Here is a 20,619-nt window from a genome sequence, read left to right on the forward strand (position 1 = left end):
AATCGCCCTTTGCTTGGCACACTGACACCATGCTGGCCCGTTCTCATCTCGCAAGCTATGCCGTCTATTCTCGACGTTGTGTTCGTGCCCCGCCTCGGGTCGTAACGGGAACAGTACCGTTGGACTTCGATTCTGCCGCATTGTGCGTCGGCCAGGGTTGTTCCAGCCGGCGCCAGACCCTGAGAGTGTTTGATCGAACGAATGCAGCATGTGTCTCGACCAGCCCGACCTCGGTGTTGCTGCTTGCTAGATACAAGTGTTGCGACGGCCTATACGCGGGCAGTAAGTCTACCGACACCGCACATGCCTTGAGCGTCGATGGAATGCGCATCTGCTGGTTTGCAGCGCGACTTGAAGCAGCCTTGCAATCGGAGGGCAAACTTCAGGGGGCCCTCCGTCTCCGAAGGCTGGGCCCCTCTTGGAACTGCTGAGCCCCGTAGAAGATCTCCAGGGCCCACGGGGATTCGTGTTATCTGTACCCGATGCGGCTACCTTGCGGCTCATCTTTTGGACCCTGGCTCCGTCGAATTACACAGTATGATACCATTCCACACCTATCTCGCATTGCCTCTCAACAAGCGGCCCTCACATACATGTCATGCATATTCACATGCTCCCCGTCCAGTCGAACGCTCATGATGTTCACCGGCTGTTCTGACTCGGACAAGTCTCCGCTCACCGCAACATTTTCGTGTGGAAGGCCAAGGCGCGCTGGCGCCAACTTCAAAATCTCGGCTCGAGACCCACTTTTCCCGCCTTCGACAAGACAGGAGAAAGGCGGTGTCTTGTACGCACGGCTTGCTCTGCAACGTTGAAACGTATTCGGGTCGCTTGAGCTTAGGCTATATTTTATCAAGGGGCAGAATTTTCGCCGCCCAGGGGGCGTTTGGTACAAGAGTGAAGGCTTCCAGCGACGCGTCTTGAGTCTTCAACTTTCCACTCATTTCCCTCTGCACAATGATCACAACAACTTCCCGGGTTCAGGCCCCTGCTGTGAAGACACGGCTCACTGCGGTGGCCGACGTCAAGCCATTCCCTGATGTGAAGACCCTGAAAGATGCGATCCCGGCCAAGTGCTTCGAGCGCTCAATGGTGCGGTCTTTCTCGTACGTCGTCCGCGATCTCATCATCGTGGGCTCGCTCTTCTACTCGGCCGTCTTGCTCTCTCGCCTCGACGCTCCATTGTACGTCACCGTGCCATTGTGGGCTTTGTACAGCTTCGTCCAGGGCTGCTTCTTTACCGGCCTCTGGATTCTCGCACACGACTGCGGCCATGATTCTTTCTCCGCCAACCTCACCGTCAACGCCGTGACTGGCTGGGTCCTGCACAGCATTTGCTTGGTTCCATTCTTTAGCTGGAAGTTCAGCCACGCGCGTCACCACCGCTACCACAATCACATGGAAAAGGACACAGTTTTCGTGCCGCACCGCAAAACCGAGATCGCGGAAAGGACCCGTGAGCCCACTACCCTGGAAAAGATCATGGACCACGCTGCCGCCGACACACCGCTCGTCCAGATTGGTGCTCTCATTTTCCACCAAGTGCTCGGCTGGCCCGCGTACATTCTCGTGAACGCCGGCGCCGGTGTGAAGAGTCTGACCAGGAGCGACCGCAACAACACATCTCGCTACAAGCAGAGCCACTTGGACCCTACTGCGCTCACTTTCACTCCTTCCGAGGCACCGTTTGTCGCTCTTAGCAACCTCGGACTTGCTCTTGTCTTCGCCGCCCTTTACGTCTGGTCCAGGTCTGTTGGAGGCTGGACTGTTCTGATGGCCTACGGTCTCCCTTACCTCTGGATGAACCACTGGATCGGTAAGAATATCTGCTCCGACTACCGGAATCCACCACTAATCAAGCAACAGTTGCCATTACTTATCTTCACCACACCCACCAGGATGCTGCGCATTACGAGGCTGATGAATGGACTTTCATCAAGGGTGCCGCTTCGACCGTCGACCGTGAATTTGGCTTCATCGGTCGCCACATTTTCCACGGCATCATCGAGTACCACGTCGTGCACCACATGTTCCCGTAAGTCTTCGCAATCTCATCCATTCCAGAGATCAACCAAACTAACGTTTCACAGTCGCATTCCCTTCTACCACGCTGAGGAGGCAACCTGGGCCATTGCCCCCATCCTTGGCGACCGCTACATCCAGCAGAAGACCAGCTTCTTTGGCGATCTGTGGGAGGCGTTCACCACCTGCAAGTACGTTGAGCCTGGCACAGGTGCCAAGGCCGGAGGACTCGTATGGGCGAAGAACGATTAGGTACTCATAGAAAGAGATAGACTTTGATAACGACTTAGACCGAATAGATTTCGACAAAACTCGACACAACGACTTATGACGAATGGGCGTGCTGATTGTGGTTGAGCTTACGAGATTAGATTGATTAGATCCCTACGCGCATCCCTTGTCGCTCTCGCTCTCGCTTCGAAGTTGCTCCGACGCCCTCAACAGAACCTGAAGCCAAGAAGTGAAACCATCAGCAACTCGATGCCTGACGGAGATGGCGCTGACACGACCCCGGCCCCAAAACGCGTCCCGCAGTCTCGATACCAAATCCTCGCCTATCAATGCATCGGCGTCAGTACGCTGCACCAATGGACCACTCCCCCCGATGGACAGCAGCCACGTGCAGTTTCATTTCCCGCGACTTATCAGGTACCAGCACCGCCACGATCACACAACAAGCCCCGTCCCTGCCCGCATGCTCCCCGGCCGGCTACGCGGCGTTAATGCGGCTTACGTGCCGTCAGCACTTTCCCGCGTGTAGCAGGTGCGCGCCGCCAGCGCCTTGGAAGCCGAACAACGGGACTGCTAGTGTGCAATGGTTTTGGTATTCCAGCATTTCGATTCGGGCGCGGAGTGCCAGTGGACGAACCTTCTGGTTACTTGCGCAGAGTGAGCAGCCTTGGGCGTCAGCAGCGGATTCGCAGAGACTAACGTACCTTGCCTGTACACATCGCAAAGGGTCCAGACTCGTGGTAGCGATTGGAGCTAACTGTGTTGCGCATGGGGCTGGCGTTGCTTGTTTCAAGAGCAATTCCAACTCTGTGATACAGCGGTATCCGGCCCGTGACTCGGGGGTTGTCGGTTGCGATCGCTGTCTGCTCCGTCAGATCGCGGGATCGAAGCCCTGGACGATGATTCCCTTTGGGAACGTGTTTACTGCGTCAAACACCTTCCTGGGCTGTTCTCGATAATGCTATGCCTAGGTCGCGTCCGCGATGGCGGTTGTATGCAAGCCTGGATTAAGATGGAGAAGTTCAGTGGCATACGTAATGATTCCTTTTCACGTACGCTCAGCTGTGAGGATCCTCTGTGTTGCGAGAGAGGATATCGCTAAGGATTTATTGATTAAGAATGCCGCCGTCTCATTGTTGGGGGCCAGATCTAGGCTCCTATCTTGGAATTTGACTTACGGGCCCAAACAATTGGCCATATCTGCATGTCCAGGCGATACAGGACTATAGGACTCTGCTTTGCAATAGCTGCACCGACGTCTCTCATCGCTAGAAGAAGTTCGCGGATATTATGCCGGTGCAGAATATATCCAGCAATGCTTTCTGATGAGTAGACTTGAAAGTAATGCTTCATGCACGAGCTCGTCAGAACTCCGAATAACTGGAGGCACGCAAGGTATTCGACTGGGAGTTTGAGATTCAAGACGAAGGTATACTGTGTCTGATGCGAGCATGGTTCGATTAGGCTTTCCTGCATAGCCAGGATGAAATGAAGCAATTCTGTTCTTACACATCAGGTCTACCAGCGTATCAAGATTACTAGAGAGAAAAGAGGACGAGATGCTGCCGCTTACGTACTGATCTGCCAACAAAATTCCCCATCTCGCTACCATCTTACGAGCCGAAGTCTGCACTATGCCATGGTGTCGCACAAGATCAGATGCTGCCCGGTCTCTCAAAGCCCAAGCACAGAAAGAAGGCGAGTACCTTACTTGTACCTGTCACCGCAAAGCAGAGCAAGACCCAGACTACCAGCTCAACAACAGTCACAGCCATAATGCTCGTGAAAACCAGCGTTCCAGCAACGAAGTACACACCCCATGCCAACTGCACCGGCCAGGTCTCCTCTGCACCCTGGATCGCAGACAATATCTTAACCCTACGCTCCTCTTTCCAGCTCGTATTACTATCAGGATCCGTAGGCCCCTTTTGTGCCGCCATGCGGCTTGGTTGCAAAAGGATATCTTCCATTCCATCCCGCTCGTCGCTGCCTCCGGGACCTTGCGCGAGTCGCTCGTATCGCGCCTTCCTCCTGCTGGCAAAGAAGGCGTGTATCACCGCCGGGAGCAGCGCAACCACGTACCACGTCGCGATGAAAAACGGCGCTACGCATCCGAGCGCGGATCGCTTGCTGTAGATCTCGTTGATCACCAGACCGGCGTAGCAGCCCACGAGGGTGACCGCGAGGACGCAGATTATGGCGACTATGTGCCATCTAGACTTTCGGGATGCGTATCTTGCCAGCGCATTGACTTCCTGGTTCTGCTGCCGCGCGGTCGCACCGTGCTTGTCGACTCGCCGCGGCACCAGCCCCAGGGCCAAGACCAGTACCTCGACGAGTTTCGGCAGGGGATTTGTGATGTACACGACGTGTCTCTCCGGCCAGGCGATCTCTTTGAGCGTCAGCGGTATCAGGCCCATAATCAGCGCATTGGCGGCGAATTGCTGCTTGCGCGTTTCTCCGGCAGCTTCGAAGAGGCAGTCGGCTGCTGCCCAGCACTGTTCGCGCCCGGTGTTGAAGCTTTCGAACTTCCAGTACGGTGTGAAAGGCGTGTGGACCATGAGCGATCGGGCATTGTCTGGACAATCGTCGGCGCGCACGAATGTTGCCAGAGCTAGGAAGGATAGACAGGCCACTGTAGCTCGAGACATTTGAGACAACAGGGTCGGGTAGTTGCTGAGTTGACAGCTGCTCCGTCGTTGGCTTTAGGGGATCGCCGTCTTTGTGTTATAGAGACTTGTGATGTATACGAGCGCATGAGAAGCGCAATTGTTCGATTCTGGTCTAATGTTCAACGATTTCAACGTTAATTGGCTACCCCAGGCTGCGTTATGCAGAGCGACAGAGCAACGGGATGTGGAGGACTCAGCACTTTATCGGGCTGACACAACTAAGAGTTGCTTCAGGTGTCCAGCACGATCAGAGCTAACCAGGTACTCTGTAAGTAGCACTGGAAGGATGGAACGAAGCTTACGACACGCACCAAATTTAGCAAGGAAGTCTTTATGGACGGGCGATTAAGCGACTGAACTTTACTGGATGGGTGCGTGATCAGGCTGAATGGGTAAGTTAAGAACAAGGATTGTGCGGGAAGGTGGCGCAAGGCTGACAGCAAAACACCAATGCCGAGCATCAAGGCAGTCAGCAAAGAGACTCTGATGTCGATCCTACAACTCGATAACGGCCGTCCGGTTACTGACATCTTTGAAATACCAGTGAAGATACCCATCTCATCCTAGGCACCGACGTGAGACACGTGCATTGTTTGGTGCGGATTTCTCACGCGTTACCTCTTGAGCCAACGAAAGGAGCCCCAGTGTCGACGTATAGGTGTAACCAAAATCATTATGAATGTGTAGTGCGGCTCCAGGGTCTTTGTCCACGATATCTGTTCAAAAGTCCTAGTGCCACGACGTGATGAGTGTGATGGTATCATCGCTTCTAAACGTTGAGTTATCCGTATGATATGAGCGTATTCATCGTCGGATCGTGTTTTGGATAGAGAGTTTCATGTCGAACGATGTAAGCAGCGATGTGTCTACCGTTTCGTGCGTCGTATGCGGTCAAGTATCAAGTACACGCTGCACATAACGTCGCCATATGTTTTTCGAGGTCGAGAGAACGTTGGCGTCTGCCCATAGTAAGTCTTGTGGTTCACTCGGCTGAGGGTGACCCTGAGAGAGAGATGAAGTCCAAGCAGCGAGCGATGTGGCGACGTAAGTAATAAGTCAGTAAAGAGGACCTACCTAGACTGAGATCAATGGGTGTCATTGCCTCGGGCCTTAACTCCCACAAGCATGTGAATCTCGCACTCACCCAAGTGCCTCTATCGCCTGATATGTCTATTACCTAGTGTTGCAAGACTTTTCTCGTCCGTGCTAGGATGCCGCCTTGTAAGAGCGGTGAAAAACACCCTCGTTCCATCTCAAGTGAGTGGCTGTCACGAAGTCTGCAGTGCAATCGAAGAACCCGATCGTAAACATGATGAGAGACAGTCTTGTCAGTGATGGATGGAAGACGGTGTACCAGTCATCTGAGCTGGGAGAGGAGGTCGGAGGTACCCGGTTCTTGGAGGCGAATCTTGAGGCGCCTGCAATGCAATGCAATGCAATGCGGAATAGACGCTACCAACTGTGAGGTCGGCCAAAGCTGCACCTGCAACTTGCGAACCCGTGTTCCGAGTGGAGAAGCGGTTGAATTGCCGCTTCTGATTATGCAGTTTTCAGAACCTCGGTGTGTTCGGCGGCCAGGTTCCTAAGACTCCCGCGCTCTTGCAGCCTAAGCATTACCAACCGATGTCTTCGCTGTTGACCATCCAATCGACTGGTGGCAGTCCGTAACGATGCTGTAAAGTAGACACATGATGCTACTGAGATTTTTGAGATGCATCGAGACACAGCAACTGCTCGCCAGAAAGAAGCCCTCGGAAATCGATCACGGAACTCCTGCTGCTCTTGTCTTCACTCCGTCACAGACAACAAGAGCAGTCGTCGCGCCATAGCCCTAGTGAGTGCACCGTTATTTGCAGCTAGCACTCAAGAGGAGGTGCTTCCGCTCGGGATGCGGCTCAGCAATCTCATCCGTTGCAATGCGGCTCAATGATGAGGCTCGAACGTGACTAACGCTGCACATGAGCTGGCCACTAACGTCATAATGGGGCAAGGGGAGATTATCCACTAATAAGAGCGTGGGGCTAAGATTTGTGGCACCACCAAGCTCGGTAACCACAAAGCTTACTGCGGAGCCCCATCCCCATGGGCAAAACAGGATACTTCAGTCTTGCGCTAGAGCCAAGCTCCGTGTCCTACCGCGACCCCACCGACCGTTTACGCCAATTCATTGGACCGGCCTTCGTAATCAGCGACCTGCCTGTCGGGAGTCCCCAGAGGCCCGACACCCTCGGCATTTTGTGCGATGAAAACCAGCGCATGCATTACCCACGGGGGATGGTGGAGCTACCCCATGTGCTACCACCCCGACCTCCAGATGTGGATACTTTCGTATTGTCATAAACAGTGGAGTGTGGGTATCCAAGAGGACAAGTATTTAAGCATGGGCTCTGCCTACTTGGCCTCCCTTTGCATTGCTTGTCGCCTGCTTCGCACTCGCACATCAACATCAGAGCCCAGCAAAGATGTCGCACAACATGGACGAGAAGAAGGGTGACGCCGAGTTCAACGCCCAGGGTGTCGTTCAGCACGAGACACTCGATGACAAGGACCTCCTGGCCGCCTCGTACGAGGCCGAAACCCGCGAAAATGAGATGGGCGTCTGGGAGGCCGTGAAGGAGCATCCTATGGCTTGTTTCTGGGCTTTCGTCTTCTGCTTCACAATTGTGAGTGCTGATACTCCACAGACGAAGCTACCGCGGCTAACAACTGTCAGGTCATGGAGTCTTTCGACATGTTCTTGAACGGTAACTTCGTCGCCTTGACCGCGTTCAAGGCAAGATACGGTACCCTACTTGCCGACGGTACCAAGGCCATTCCTACAAAATGGCAGAGTTCCCTCTTCCAGGCTGGTCAATGTGGCGCCTTCGTTGGTGTCTTCCTCGCTGGACCTATCACCAACCGCATCGGATACCGATGGTGCACAATCCTCGCTCTGGTCCTCATGATCTTGACAATCTTCATCTCTTTCTTCGCTCAGTCGCTCGAGGTACTCGTCATTGGACAGGCCTTTGAGGGCGTCCCTTGGGGCATGTTCATCGCAAACTCTCCCGCCTACGCTTCCGAGGTTGTCCCCGTCGCACTTCGTGGTGTCTGTACCGCAACTCTTCAGATGTCATGGTCCATCGGCAGCATCATTGTTGCTGCCGCGACCATGGGTTTCAACGGGCGTAACGACGAGTGGGCGTGGCGCGCACCTCTTGCATTGCAATGGATCTTCCCTATTCCGTTGTTGGCTCTCATCTTCTTCGCCCCAGAATCGCCTTGGTGGTTGGTTCGCGCTGGCAAGAAGGATCAGGCTCTCAAGTCCATCAAGCGTCTTGGTAGCAAATCCAGTACACAGGCAACTGCTGAGGAGACACTTGCCATGATTGAGCGAACTGTGGAGATCGAAGCGCACCTTGGCGGTAACCCATCACTGCTCGATCTTCTCAAGGGTGTTGACCTCAGGCGAACAGCGATCACTTGTTTGATCTACATGTCCCAGAACTTCGCTGGTAACCTGATCGCCAACCAGGCTACATTCTTCTTCGAGCAGGCTGGCATGTCTACGGACTTCTCTTTCAAGCTCAACCTCATCAACTCATGCCTCCAGTTGGTCGCTAACGCTTTGTCGTGGCCTCTCAGCGCCTACTTCGGTCGCCGAACAATCTTCCTTGGCGGTGCTGCTGTTAACATGGTCCTGCTCATCATCCTTGGTATCTGCGCCACCATCACGCAGACCGTCTCGACGAACTACGCCCAAGCATGCCTTGGTGTGATCATCTCTTTCGTCTTCGCTGGCTCCCTGGGACCTATCTCCTACTCCATCATCGCCGAGACATCTTCCATCCGCCTGCGTCCCCTCTCCACAGGTGTCGGTCGTGCCGCTTACTACGTTGCCGAGATCCCCATGATTTACCTCGCTTCGCAAATGCTGAACCCTACCGGATGGAACATGGCCGGAAAGTGTGGATACGTCTGGGGAGGTACTGCCTTCGTCTGCCTGGTTTCTGCCTACTTTGGTCTTCCTGAGATGAAGGGCCGCTCTTACCGTGAGCTTGATATCCTGTTCAAGCGCAAGGTTTCTGCAAGGAAGTTCAAGTCGACAGTCATTGGTGTCGACGAGAACCACTAAGCATAGAATTTTTGGGTACAAGCACGCTTGTCAATCCTCTACTGTATGCAAACATAGTTGTAATTCTCAAAATTCAAATTCTACAAATATACTGCAACACATGCTACTCGTTTCGTATCAGTGAATACCTTGAGACTCGAATTCTTTGAAATCCCACTGACTTTATCAACATAACTGATGTACTGCATGCACCCAGGGACATCCGACCCAACACCAATGCTCGTGGCATCTAGCCAATAAGCCACGGAGCCACTACTAATAACTCAAATTACGCGGATACACTCCAACAAGAAAGCATCCTGATGAGATTGTTGTATTCCAAGTTCGGGAAGATGAAACGGCAGTATGCATGCTCTCAACTACATGTGCTTAGTAACTAGTGCATTCCGGTTATGTGCTCGGCTTCTCGAGAATTCTCCGCTCATTGCATCTGCAAGCATTTCCTTCAAGGCCATACCATGACCCGAAATGGCACGCAGTTCTTCAGCCTCGCCACAGATATCGTCAACGCTACGTCAGGATCGTCCAGAAACACAAACTGGTCTCGAAAGTCGCCCAGCTCGTGTGCGCACAGCCAAAGCGTGTCGTTTCTGCAACGCAAAGCGCGTGAAGTGCGATGCCAGTGAACGTGGAACTCCTTGTACCCGCTGTGAGCAGAGAGGAGAGCCCAATTGTACATTGATTCAGTCTCGCAGAGGTATCTATGTTCGGAAGCCACGACAGCAGCAGGTCCGCACTCGTGGCGTAGTAGCCGAGTCAAGCGGTGCTCCTGCCAACGAAGATCGTGTAAATGCAGGGGATCCTCCGGTAGCACAGAATTCAAATGTGCAAACCTCAACTCCTGCACTAGGAATTCAATCTGCTCGGTCCTCCACCGCGCCGGCTAGTGTGCAACCGCAGCACGACACACCGTCCGGAGCTACCGACGTCAGTACTGATTCGAGACAACATGATGCCAGCTGGTCGACAATGTTCGAAGGTGTGCTCAATCGTCATGACCAGAGAGCAGCAGTGGACAAACGTACGATCGCTTATGTCGGAGAAGCTTTCCCGCTTAACATCATCCTTGATGGGGCGAGGGGTGGCACTGGCCGGCCAGTACTTCATCATTCTGGGCCGACTCATACACCTGCTACAACCCATGCCCCATCTCAAGCAGCTCATCCTACTGAAATACCACCAGAAGAGATCTCATACCTTGAAGCTAAGCAAGCATTCACAGCACCTCCTGATGCGATACTGGACGTGCTTATCACTGTTTTCATGGAACGGGTCTTCCCATTGTACCCGGTCATCAATCCAAGAGAGTTCTTAGAACATCAGAAATCAGGGACGCTCCCGTGGATGTTGCTGCACTCGGTGTGCTTCATGGCTGCCACCTTTTGTCCACTGCGGACTTTGCATCAAGCTGGATTTCAGGACAGGAAACAAGCCCGTTATCGATTCTACAGTAAAGCTAAGGCGCTTTTCGACGTAGGATATGAAAGCAGCAAGATTGTCACGCTACAAGCAACGATTCTATTGAGTTTTTGGGGAGGCAGTCCTAACAATCATTGGAACTTCTATACTTGGATATCTACAGGTGTCACGGTCGCCGAAACCATTGGCTGCCATCGATCCATGACCGGGCTCAACATTGCACCTCAGGACCGAAGCCTTCTCAAGCGTCTGTGGTGGACGCTCCTAGTTAGAGACGCTACGTGTGCATCCATGCATGGACGGCCATTCAGAATCAACCTCGAGCACTGCGATGTCGATGAACTTACGATGGAGGATTTTGAGTATGAGGGCTCGTTCTCCTCTGATCATCTTTCACAAGCAACCTTCCGCCTTTCAGGCTTGTACCAAGTCCAGGTCGTCAAGCTAGCTCTCTTGCTTCGACAGATTGTCACAATTCGCTTCTATCCACGTAGTCAGACTGGAGACACAACTTCATTACTGCAGCAGTTGTTGCTGCACTGGCGAAATGGACTTCCAGCCTCCCTTCAGTGGGCAGACAATGATATCACGCATGTTGACGTTTTCCGGACGACACTACGTATACTGTATAACCACAACGTCATTTTGTCGCACATCAAGCCAGAATCTGTAACAGATAGCAAAAATCCACACTCACCCTCTTCATGGCTGGGAGACGAGGTGGCGAGTCTCTCCGCGCAACAGACAGCTTCCCTTGCATGTTCCATGGTCACTGCATCCGAAGAGCTTGTACCTCCACATGAACTATTTCACGGTCTGTTCATGGCATGTGTCGTCTTCTTCGTTCAGTCAAGGAGCAGCGATTCAATGACAGCAAGTCTGGGTAGGTTCGCTCTTACCAACTGCAAGATGGCTTTACATGCACATCGCGAAACTTGGGATGCCAGCTCTTGGATCACGCAACTATTCGATAAGGCACTTGCTCATCCAGTCAGGAGACTGGATGCAGCTCACAGCGATCCCACGCCGAATGCACAGACTACGTTCAACAACTTAGACGTCCTCGAAACAAGTGGCTTGTTTTTGGATGGCATGGAAGGATGGCCGAATCATCTTTTCCTTGGAGATCTATTTGGTACCTCGGTTGACAACACGGCTTTTGTCCCCCCCTTGTCGGACTTTCCCCAGAACTTCACCACGCAGTTGCCCTAAGACAAGACTAAAAGGGGAAGGCTCGGATTGTCTCAAGGCTTTCAAATATGACTGTTGCCGACTCTGCTCACACTTCCCTGGGCGGCAAGATCTTCGCCGCTCTCATTTTTTCCCACGCCATCACATACCCTTCGTCTGTCTTGATCGTCTCTTTGAATCCGACTTCTGTCTTGCGCGTCAAGTCGTATTGCCTGTCGAAGTCAAACTGCACCAGCATGAAATGTACAAAAGGCCAATTTTGATCCTCAACAGTCTTCTCTTTTAGCCCATGCTTCTCAGCCAACTTCTTCCAGACACCAATATTATCCTTGACAAACTTTTCCATGGACTCCGCATCAGACGCTGGTCCTTCGCCCACTAGACCAAAGTCAGCACACAGCTTCGGCCAGACGTTTTCCCATGTAACAGTCTCGCCATCTGCAATGTTGAATACTCCGCCATTACCGCACTCTTCAATGTGGGTCGCGACGTGGATCTCCATTCTCGCCAGGATTCCCTGCGACGTGTCCGAGTGTGTGCACTTCCAGCTCTTCTCGGTACCGGGCCAGTTCACTTTCGCGCCTTGGCCGTAGAGCTCGCGATAGACTGCCAGGTAAAGCCCGATACCTTGCGCCAGATTCATTGCGTTATTGATGGGTGTGAAGCCAATGATACCATCGGGTCGCACTTCAGCGAAAGTCCAGGTCTTGCCGACTGACAGCTCAGCGAGCAAGTCGTACTGCGTGTAATAGAAGATCCTGCTTGCGTAGGGCTCAGGAATACGCGGCGCATCCTCCCTCAGAGGCGTGTTGATGGTTACTTTGTCCGGGAACTCGAGGCCGTAGCCTTTGCCGCCAGTTTGGAGGACGACCATCTTGAGCGCTGGGGAGACTTGCTCAATGGCGCGGACGGCGGTACCGATGAGTTCAGTGTTGATTCTTCTCGAGCTTTCAAAGTCGTCTGTGTGGACGTATGCTACCCCACCCACATCAGTATCACATCGAATCCGCGTCTTGGTCTTTCAAAAGCATTCTGCATACCTGTAAAGAAGACGTGTGAGATCGTGTGAGCGTCTTGCACCTTCTCTTTCAGCATCTGAACAACCTCAGACACTGACTTTGTCAAGTCAACTCCATTAACAAGACTGAGGCGTTCATCTTGCGGCAGGCGGGCTTCTTGGAGCGTGAGAGGTCGATTCGAGAGACCAGTGATCTTTGCGAATGCTGTCGATGTGGGGTACGAAGTGATTTCGTTCAGAATCGACCACCCTGAGATACCAGAGGCACCAAATATGAGAGCGTGCGACATTGTAGAACCGGTGAAGTTGTTGTGTATTGATGAGCTTGTGTTGTGATACTGCTTGAGCTGAGTTGTAAGATCAGTGGGCTTTATGCAATTATCCTTGCTCTGCGGATTACCAATCCAAGACTCTGCCACGTTGTACGCCAATGCTAAAACCCACAATATTATTCAGTAGGTACAGACACTATTCAGACTCGAGGGTTCCTCTCCCCGTCTACTCAAGTTGGCCTTCTGCGAGGTAGTCTCGAAGACGTCTGGAACATTCAAAAGCCCGGAGAAGCCGAAGAAGCCGGTGTTTGTTGAGGAAGGACATATGCAGTCAGTGCAATCACCATGTTTCTCTGTGCGGCTCTAGTACGCCTTCCATGTGCTCTATTACTCGGTAGCAGTCGCCGCGCATTGTTTTGTACTTCAGTGTCGACATCTTCGACGCCGTCTCAGCTCTACACATGCTCTCAGCCGCACTGCCCTATGACGTCATCGTGGATGTGCACTTGCAAGTCTCGGGGAACACATCAAGAAACTCGCTCGTGTGCACATTTGGGAAGAATGTACTCAATTGAATATATGTTACAACTTGTAGCATGCGCCCATTGAAAGTATGAACATGTTGGTTCATGCAAGTGGTCACAAGTGGGACAAGGTACCTAGGTACTGGTCTGCGGGGTACGTTACTAAAGTCACACCCCCTCAGCCTGCCACACTGTATTCTAGATGCGGATGCGGTCCTTACAGTCTAGTCTAAGCGTAAAGGTACGTTTGCCAGTGGGTGGTGCTAATAGTAGTCCGCTGCTTGCGGCGGGCCAGTACCTAGACTTGTGGCGCTCGCTCAGCTGTTACCGTCACCGTCGAATGCACAGTAACCATAATCTAAGGATGCAACACAACACTGGTACAGCCCGCTCATCATTTTCAGCTCGGCTGCGCAACGACGATGTAGATAGACGGAAGGTATAAAGCTCGGATGGCTGTAGTGTTCGTTCTATATTAACTCTCGAGTCAATTCTGACACCTCCAACATGTTCTCTTCCAATTTCTCTTGGTCCTTTACAGCGATTGCGATACTACTCAGCGGTGTAACCGCACTTGTTGACCCTACAGAAGTGTATAATGGCGGCTTCAATTCAACGAGCAACAACACTTTGTTACGCATTGCAACTGGAGGCGCTGGACAAAGTGGCTTGGTCAAAGGTACTACTCGTGCTAGATTTCCCTGGTTACTACGCTGATTACATTTGAAGTCCTCGCCGACGCATTCATTCAAGACAGCGTACAAAATGGATCGCAGCCGTTCAGCATTGGCTGGGTATGTCTTGAGCTCCAATCACTAGGTTGTCACGTCTTATCCTGACCTTCACCAAAGGTATTGAGCGACACGACATTCACCATCAAGAACCTTCAGACTGGCGAAGCAGATCTTGGCATCTCTTACGTCCCAGCGGCCGAGCAGGTCGCAGCTGAACAGGGCATCATTGATTCTAAAACAGGTCGCTACTATCTCTTCCGCGACCACTTCATCATTGCCGGACCCCTCGAGAATCCCGCCAATATCAGCAGCAACATGAGTGTTACTTCCATCTTCGCAAAGATATACCAGACAGGCGAACTCAACAACGCAAGGACAGTAATCCCAACTCGCTTTTTGACCCGGTACGATAAGTCCGCGACAAACCTCAAGGAGTCTACGCTGTGGCTGGGAATTGGTCAAGTGCCATGGGCACTGCCATATTCGACGTGGTATCACCAGTTCCCAGCGTTCCCGATCCAGGCGTTGAGCACAGCAAGCTTGTTGAAGGAGTATACGCTGACGGATCGCGGAACACTGTTGTCACTCGAGCAGCTGCAGCCCAATCTCACAGCTGCACTGGGGCAGTTTAAGATAGGCTCTGACGACGAGACTGATCCGCTTCTATTGCCAGGACACTTGCTTGTAGGTAATAAGGCAAGGAATGCCACGCTTGCGCAGCTGTTCGCGGCTTGGGCGACAAGTGCTAGGGGTCAGAGTGTGGTGACGGGGTTTAAGAAGAATGGGAAGCAATTGTACAGTGGGGCGCCATAGATTTACATGTAATATTACCGCTCCATATAATCGCACGTCGGTGTCCTGCCTGTTTTCTGATCTTATTGCTCAAGCTCCTTCGGTCGCGGATGGCATTTCATTCCTCCGACCAATAGACCTTTTTTGTAATACAGGGAAAGATTCAGCCGTAGAGTCTTTATCGACGCAAGATAGATCTGGTCGTCCCGATGTTAACATTTCATGATAAGCCATATTCATCACAGTGGTCTTGCCAATGAGCTTAATGACCCTGGAACGTTTGTATGTGGGAAGAAGAAAGGTGAAATAGCTAATCAATAGCTGTCTACACCATATCCCTCAAGGCTCTACACCCGACATGTCGTTCTTAAATCTCTCCATGCACCGTTGCTTGGTCTGCTTCCAGTCGACATGCGGCTTCGGATATCCAAGCTTCTCGAATTCTTCCTTGCTGAGCCTCGCATACGGTGCAAACACGGCCTTGCCCTCCACATCCTTGAGCTCCGGCACCCATTTGCGAATGTAGTCACCGTTGGGGTCGTTGCGCTCAGCCTGACTGACTGGGTTGAACACGGTATAGCTTGGCTCCCAGCCTTGCGTGTTGTTGCTCAGATCCCAATCGATCAAGGTCTCGGCAAAATAGCGCTCGCCGCGACGAAAGTCAAGGAGCAGATTGCAATACAAGTATGAAGAGACATTCATGCGCAGGCGGTTGTGCATGTACGCTTCGTGATTGAGCTGGCGCATGCCCGCGTCGATAAAGGGCTCGCCGGTTTGACCTTTGTACCACTTCTCCCACCCCTCTTCATCGTCCTCCCACTGTACGTAGTCGAATTTGAGATTCTGAGGTAGGTTCATCGAGGTGTGAGGCGTTGTCATTGTCGTCTGTCGATACAGTTCGCGGAACACGATCTCTCGCACCCAGCTGTATACGCCGGGTTTTGAGCGCCCTTCAGTGAAGTCGCTACTACCGCCATTATAGTCACTGACTTTCCGCAGTGCTTCGCGCACGCTGAACATGCCGGCGGAGAAGTATGCACTCATGCGTGACGTCGAGTCTTCGGCTGGATTTGATCGTGTGGCTTTGTAGTTCTTAATCTTCTTCAGAAAGGCATCCATTCGTTTGACGCCTGCCTTATGACCAGCTGGCCAGAGCTTACGAATGCGCTTTTTGTCTTCCTCATTCTCGAAGTTCTTATCTTTGCCGGGCTGAGGGGGTTTTGTGTTGAAAAGATCTTTGAGTTCTTTCGCAACATCGGCACTCTGTTTCTTGGGGTCTGGTCTCAGGTCCAGAAGTTCTGGCTCTTCCTTGACTATGTCTAGCCATTTCCCAAAGTAGGGTGTGAACACCTTCATCGGCTTGCCATTGCCTGTCAGCATAGTCCCTGGCTCAACGACTGTTTGATCGTGGTATATCGAGACTTGTACGTCGTTTCCAACCTGCTTCACAAGCTTGATGTCGCGTCGCATTTCGTCGATCTCGTACTCGTGATTGCTGAACAGGTGCGACACCTTGTGCTCCTTCAGCCAGTCGACCACTGTTGTAACTATACTCTTGCGTTCATCGCATTCGAGAAAAACCAACGGAATGTTTAGATCCTTCAGCTCCTTCTGGAGGATCGCAAGACCTTCACACATGAAGTCCATTCGCGCTGGGCTGGTTCCGTGCCACGACTCATCTGCCGCACAATGCAAGTACACGCAGATGAGTGGCTTCTTAGATTTGTGCGCCAACTCGGAAGCATGGTGCAGAGCAGTGTTGTCTTGCAAACGCAAATCTTTCGGGTGGAACAGGTGAACCACTTTTGTGACATCGCTCTTCTCCTCCTGCGCGTCTAACGCTTCTTTCAGTTGATCGTAGGGCAGGTTTTCATCCACCTCTTTTGCGCGCTTTGTCGACGTATGACCAAGCTCGTCACGGTCGTACGCGGTTCGTTTCGACATCTCCGCTATACTGTTTTGCGCTCTGGGCTTTGACTGTGTCGCGTGCTTCGATGTTCGAGCTTTTGTAGCTACAAAACGGGCTGGGGTTCGAATTATACGCGCAATTGGTATCAGAAAAGGACGTCTGGCAAGTAGCATAGGTACGTGAAGGAAATTGGAAGGTGAAGACAATGGCGATGCGACAGCAAAACAAAGCTGAGTGGTGACGTCGTTGGTCTAAACACTACTACACTAAAACCGATTCCGGTACAGACCATGATGGCGAGTCTGCATCAGACAACGCGGTCCGAAACGCAACCAAGATTCGCGATCTGTGGGGAACATGGTTCCTGCAGCAGTTCGCGGATGCAGGTCGATCATTGTGATGGCTGTCAGCGTAGGAGGTTCGCGATAGTGCGGATGATTAGGTACCTACCAGGGGTGGTATCGTGAAAGGCGGCGCACCCACGACCTACAGAGCTGCGCTAAGTTGGCGCAGCTCTGCTAAGTCGCGCGCAAGGACATGCAATATTGCGCTCCCTTGCTAAATCTACGAGTGACCGTCGTGAATAATTCGTGTTATTGTGCAGACGTCTGGGGTTCGACGATCGTACCCGAACATTGGTTCCACTACCGTCATCAATCCTAACGAACGTCTCTCGACGTCCTTCCAATCCGCGGCACAATATCCGAGTCGAAGCTCATGCTAAAGTCTTGTTCTCTGCTTCACCCGTTTATAACCAATGAGCTTGTCTTTCGGAGCACATTCTGCACGAGTGCTGTAGCCAAGCACGCCGTGCGGGCAGACTGTTCTCCACCTTGCTCGCCGTGGCGAATCACGACTCCGCTATCGTTCACGTTTCGCCAAGGACATGTACAACCCGCCTCGAATCAACATGGTCAACGTGCATCTCAATCTCGATAAGGCAGCTCGTCCGTCTTCAATATGATGGTAGCGGGTCGTGGCGTGAACCCATACCAGCGGGATCAGGTCTGGTCCTGGTAGCTAAACGGCTGATCTCGAGCAGTCAGAGAGCGTGAATATAGCACGAGGGCAGCCAAGGAGGTTCGTCCGACCCGCCTGCAGCATAGGCGACCATCCCGCGGGGATGCACTGTGGACCCCTGACAGGATAGCAGCTCCCATGTGCTGACTATCTCCCAAAACTGCAAAGAGCTCTGAATGCAGGTCCGGAACTCTGGGAGCTATAAAGCTGGGCCTGGTAGCCTTTCATGGATCGTTATCGCACCACTCGAGAGTCCTGTGTTACCTCACTCTCTGTAGCGTTCGCCATGAAGTCCACCACATCAATTGGTGCCGCAGCTGCCCTGCTCGTGGGTACTGTGTCTGCGCAGAGCTTCCGCCGTCTGGGTGCTTGCCCGACGCTTGGTTGTGTTTTCCCTCCAGACCAGTAAGCATCATACACAATGTAGACGCAAACGGACTCATGCTAAACAATTGAAAACAGGGCCGACTTCCTTGCTGGACAGTACTTCGACATCCGTCTCGAAGTGCACCAGCCTACAAACGGATCTGAAGCCATTGGACTGCCTCTTGATGAGAAGTTTACTTTCACCATCACCAAGGACGGCAAGGCCGCACCGGTCACTGAATACTTCAAGATCCAGGAGCCTAAGCTTGAGAAGTGGAACTTCACCTGGTACGAGGGTGAGTTTTCCTTTCAGGCCTCCCGAGGTCACACTGCAATTTTGAACGACTGCTAATATACTACAGACCTCTTCGCTCGTGACGCGAAGAATGCTAGCTTCGTCAATGTCGCAGCCAAGGCTTACCGTCGCGTTGCTCTTTACGAGCCTGGCGAGTACACTGCCACTCTCAACTACAACAATGGCAGCAAGACCGAGGCTACCTGGCTCGTTCGCGACCTTGCCGAGGAGCGCAAGACCAAGAACATCATCCTCTTCATTGGCGATGGTATGACGACCAACATGATCACGGCTGCACGCCTGATCGGTCACAAGAGCATCAATGGAAAGTACCAGACCACCATGGCCATGGACAAGTTCCCTGTGCTGGGCCACCAGATGACCCATTCTATTGACAGTTTCATCACTGATTCTGCCAATTCTGCTGCTGCCCTCAACACTGGCCACAAGAGCACAGTCAACTGCTTGAATGTCTATGCCGACTCCAGCAAGAATGCGTTCGACGACCCGAAGGTTGAGACGATCGCTGAGATGTTCCACCGCCTTACTGGTGGACACATTGGAATCGTCTCTACTGCCTACATCGCCGATGCTACTCCTGCTGCGCTCGTCTCCCATACCCGCAACCGTGGCGAGTACGGCGCGATTGTCGACACCTACCTGAATGGTGTCCAGAACTACACATGGACTAACGTTCCGATTGATGTCATCTTTGGCGGTGGAGCTGAGCAGTTCTATCCTCCCTCGCTCGGCGGTGTCACGTACCAGGGCAAAGATTACTACCAGGAGTTCGCCAAGAAGGACTACCAGATCATCCAGAACCGCACTGCTCTGTTGTCTGCCAACAACAACGAGAAGGCTCTTGGTATCTTTACCACCTCTAACATGGCTAAATGGCTCGACCGCAACGTCTACCGCCAGAACTTGAACCAGTCGTTGTCTCCCACTGGTGACAAAAAGCCTGCCCTGGATCAGCCAGGCCTGAAGGAGATGACCCTCAAGGCCATCGATATCCTCCAGGCTCGCTCTGGAAAAGAGGGATTTCTTTTGATGAGCGAGGCAGCTTCAATTGGTTCGTCGTTGCCAGACATCTGGATCTTCCTTTGCTGACGAGAAATAGATAAAATGATGCACGTGCTCGACTATGACCGTGCGCTCGGTGAATTGCTCGAGCTAGACGACACCGTCAAAGCCACCATCGCCAAACTCAACTCGACCGACTGCCTTAAGGAGACCCTCATCCTTGTCACCGCTGATCACGGTCACGGTTTCGATGTTATGGGCTCCGTCGATACCCATTACCTCGCCGCGCAGAACACCGACCGCAAGCGCCGCGAAGCCGTCGGTGTCTACGAGCGCTCCGGCGAATCCCAGTATGCCAACACCGGCAACCTGACCTACACTGACAGCAACTTCCCTTCCACCTGGGATCCCCGCTACACGCTTTTCCAGGGCCTGATGGCGGACCCCGATCGTCGCGAGAACTGGTCCGTGCGCAAGTCTGGCCCACGTGTGCCTGCATCTGAGCAGGTCAAGGGCGACGACGACTTCTACGTTAACCCCAAGGAGCCCGTTGGCATTACGCTCAACGGCACTCTGCCTATTGAGAACGATCAGGGCGTGCACTCGCTGACCGATGTTCCTGTGTTCGCTATGGGCCCTTGCCAGGAGCTGTTCGGTGGTGTGTACAACAGCATCGATATCTTCTACGGTATGGCTGAGTGCTTTGGTTTGGCCAAGGGCAGCCCGGCCGCGAACAGCACGAAGTACTAGACTATAGTGACTCGATGATTGATGAGTAATGATGCTGCAAAGTAGAGTAGCGTAGTAGACGCGTAGTTGTAATAATTATTGCATGACCGAACGGTTCGCTTTACGCCGCCCTGCACGTGATATCATGTCCTATGATAAGTTTACTAATGTTTTTGGCCTGATACTGCGTTTGGCCAAGTGGCTGGTCGGACATGTCTGGATGGAGGCCTGAAAAGGATGTAGTGGTGAGAGCAGCAGCTTCAATGTCCAAAGAATGTCCCAACTCTG

The 20,619-nt window shown here is 52.6% G+C and overlaps 10 protein-coding genes across 10 annotated transcripts; 7 read left to right on the forward strand and 3 right to left on the reverse strand.

Moving 5' to 3' along the window:
• The first annotated feature begins 694 nt into the window (after positions 1 to 694).
• On the forward strand, positions 695 to 2,428 carry C7974DRAFT_222983 (fatty acid desaturase-domain-containing protein). Its single transcript, XM_046137207.1, has 3 exons — positions 695 to 1,816; positions 1,867 to 2,035; positions 2,091 to 2,428. The coding sequence occupies exons 1-3, from the start codon at positions 958 to 960 to the stop codon at positions 2,272 to 2,274; spliced, it is 1,212 nt and encodes a 403-aa protein (XP_045994379.1). The 5' UTR covers positions 695 to 957; the 3' UTR covers positions 2,275 to 2,428.
• On the forward strand, positions 2,429 to 3,560 carry C7974DRAFT_222965 (uncharacterized protein). Its single transcript, XM_046137204.1, has one exon. It carries the CDS (start codon positions 2,583 to 2,585, stop codon positions 3,210 to 3,212), a length of 630 nt encoding a protein of 209 aa, XP_045994380.1. The 5' UTR covers positions 2,429 to 2,582; the 3' UTR covers positions 3,213 to 3,560.
• A 348-nt stretch (positions 3,561 to 3,908) lies between these two features.
• On the reverse strand, positions 3,909 to 4,904 carry C7974DRAFT_415162 (uncharacterized protein; the record flags this gene model as incomplete). The annotated part of the gene is made up of 1 exon (XM_046143867.1): positions 3,909 to 4,904. One exon carries the CDS (start codon positions 4,902 to 4,904, stop codon positions 3,909 to 3,911), a length of 996 nt encoding a protein of 331 aa, XP_045994381.1.
• A 2,483-nt stretch (positions 4,905 to 7,387) lies between these two features.
• On the forward strand, positions 7,388 to 9,039 carry C7974DRAFT_415163 (general substrate transporter; the record flags this gene model as incomplete). The annotated part of the gene is made up of 2 exons (XM_046143868.1): positions 7,388 to 7,588; positions 7,639 to 9,039. 2 exons carry the CDS (start codon positions 7,388 to 7,390, stop codon positions 9,037 to 9,039), a joined length of 1,602 nt encoding a protein of 533 aa, XP_045994382.1.
• A 439-nt stretch (positions 9,040 to 9,478) lies between these two features.
• Positions 9,479 to 11,704, forward strand: C7974DRAFT_223217 (fungal-specific transcription factor domain-containing protein). The gene has a single exon (XM_046137208.1). It carries the CDS (start codon positions 9,508 to 9,510, stop codon positions 11,668 to 11,670), a length of 2,163 nt encoding a protein of 720 aa, XP_045994383.1. The 5' UTR covers positions 9,479 to 9,507; the 3' UTR covers positions 11,671 to 11,704.
• A 33-nt stretch (positions 11,705 to 11,737) lies between these two features.
• Positions 11,738 to 12,957, reverse strand: C7974DRAFT_435445 (uncharacterized protein; the record flags this gene model as incomplete). Its single annotated transcript, XM_046145062.1, has 3 exons — positions 11,738 to 12,624; positions 12,690 to 12,761; positions 12,927 to 12,957. 3 exons carry the CDS (start codon positions 12,955 to 12,957, stop codon positions 11,738 to 11,740), a joined length of 990 nt encoding a protein of 329 aa, XP_045994384.1.
• A 47-nt stretch (positions 12,958 to 13,004) lies between these two features.
• Positions 13,005 to 13,810, forward strand: C7974DRAFT_398450 (uncharacterized protein). The gene has a single exon (XM_046142315.1). It carries the CDS (start codon positions 13,285 to 13,287, stop codon positions 13,546 to 13,548), a length of 264 nt encoding a protein of 87 aa, XP_045994385.1. The 5' UTR covers positions 13,005 to 13,284; the 3' UTR covers positions 13,549 to 13,810.
• A 4-nt stretch (positions 13,811 to 13,814) lies between these two features.
• On the forward strand, positions 13,815 to 15,018 carry C7974DRAFT_398452 (extracellular solute-binding protein family 1). The gene is made up of 3 exons (XM_046142316.1): positions 13,815 to 14,142; positions 14,193 to 14,257; positions 14,315 to 15,018. The coding sequence occupies exons 1-3, from the start codon at positions 13,971 to 13,973 to the stop codon at positions 15,008 to 15,010; spliced, it is 933 nt and encodes a 310-aa protein (XP_045994386.1). The 5' UTR covers positions 13,815 to 13,970; the 3' UTR covers positions 15,011 to 15,018.
• Positions 15,019 to 15,030: 12 nt separating this feature from the next.
• Positions 15,031 to 17,175, reverse strand: C7974DRAFT_398453 (FAD binding domain of DNA photolyase-domain-containing protein). The gene has a single exon (XM_046142317.1). The coding sequence runs from the start codon at positions 17,069 to 17,071 to the stop codon at positions 15,329 to 15,331; it is 1,743 nt and encodes a 580-aa protein (XP_045994387.1). The 5' UTR covers positions 17,072 to 17,175; the 3' UTR covers positions 15,031 to 15,328.
• A 988-nt stretch (positions 17,176 to 18,163) lies between these two features.
• Positions 18,164 to 20,462, forward strand: C7974DRAFT_398454 (alkaline-phosphatase-like protein). The gene is made up of 4 exons (XM_046142318.1): positions 18,164 to 18,323; positions 18,381 to 18,580; positions 18,647 to 19,651; positions 19,700 to 20,462. The coding sequence occupies exons 1-4, from the start codon at positions 18,205 to 18,207 to the stop codon at positions 20,350 to 20,352; spliced, it is 1,977 nt and encodes a 658-aa protein (XP_045994388.1). The 5' UTR covers positions 18,164 to 18,204; the 3' UTR covers positions 20,353 to 20,462.
• Positions 20,463 to 20,619: the final 157 nt, after the last annotated feature.

The sequence above is a fragment of the Boeremia exigua genome, assembly GCF_020726555.1.
Source record: "Boeremia exigua strain MPI-SDFR-AT-0100 chromosome Unknown C7974scaffold_9, whole genome shotgun sequence".
Classification (NCBI taxonomy): domain Eukaryota; kingdom Fungi; phylum Ascomycota; class Dothideomycetes; order Pleosporales; family Didymellaceae; genus Boeremia; species Boeremia exigua.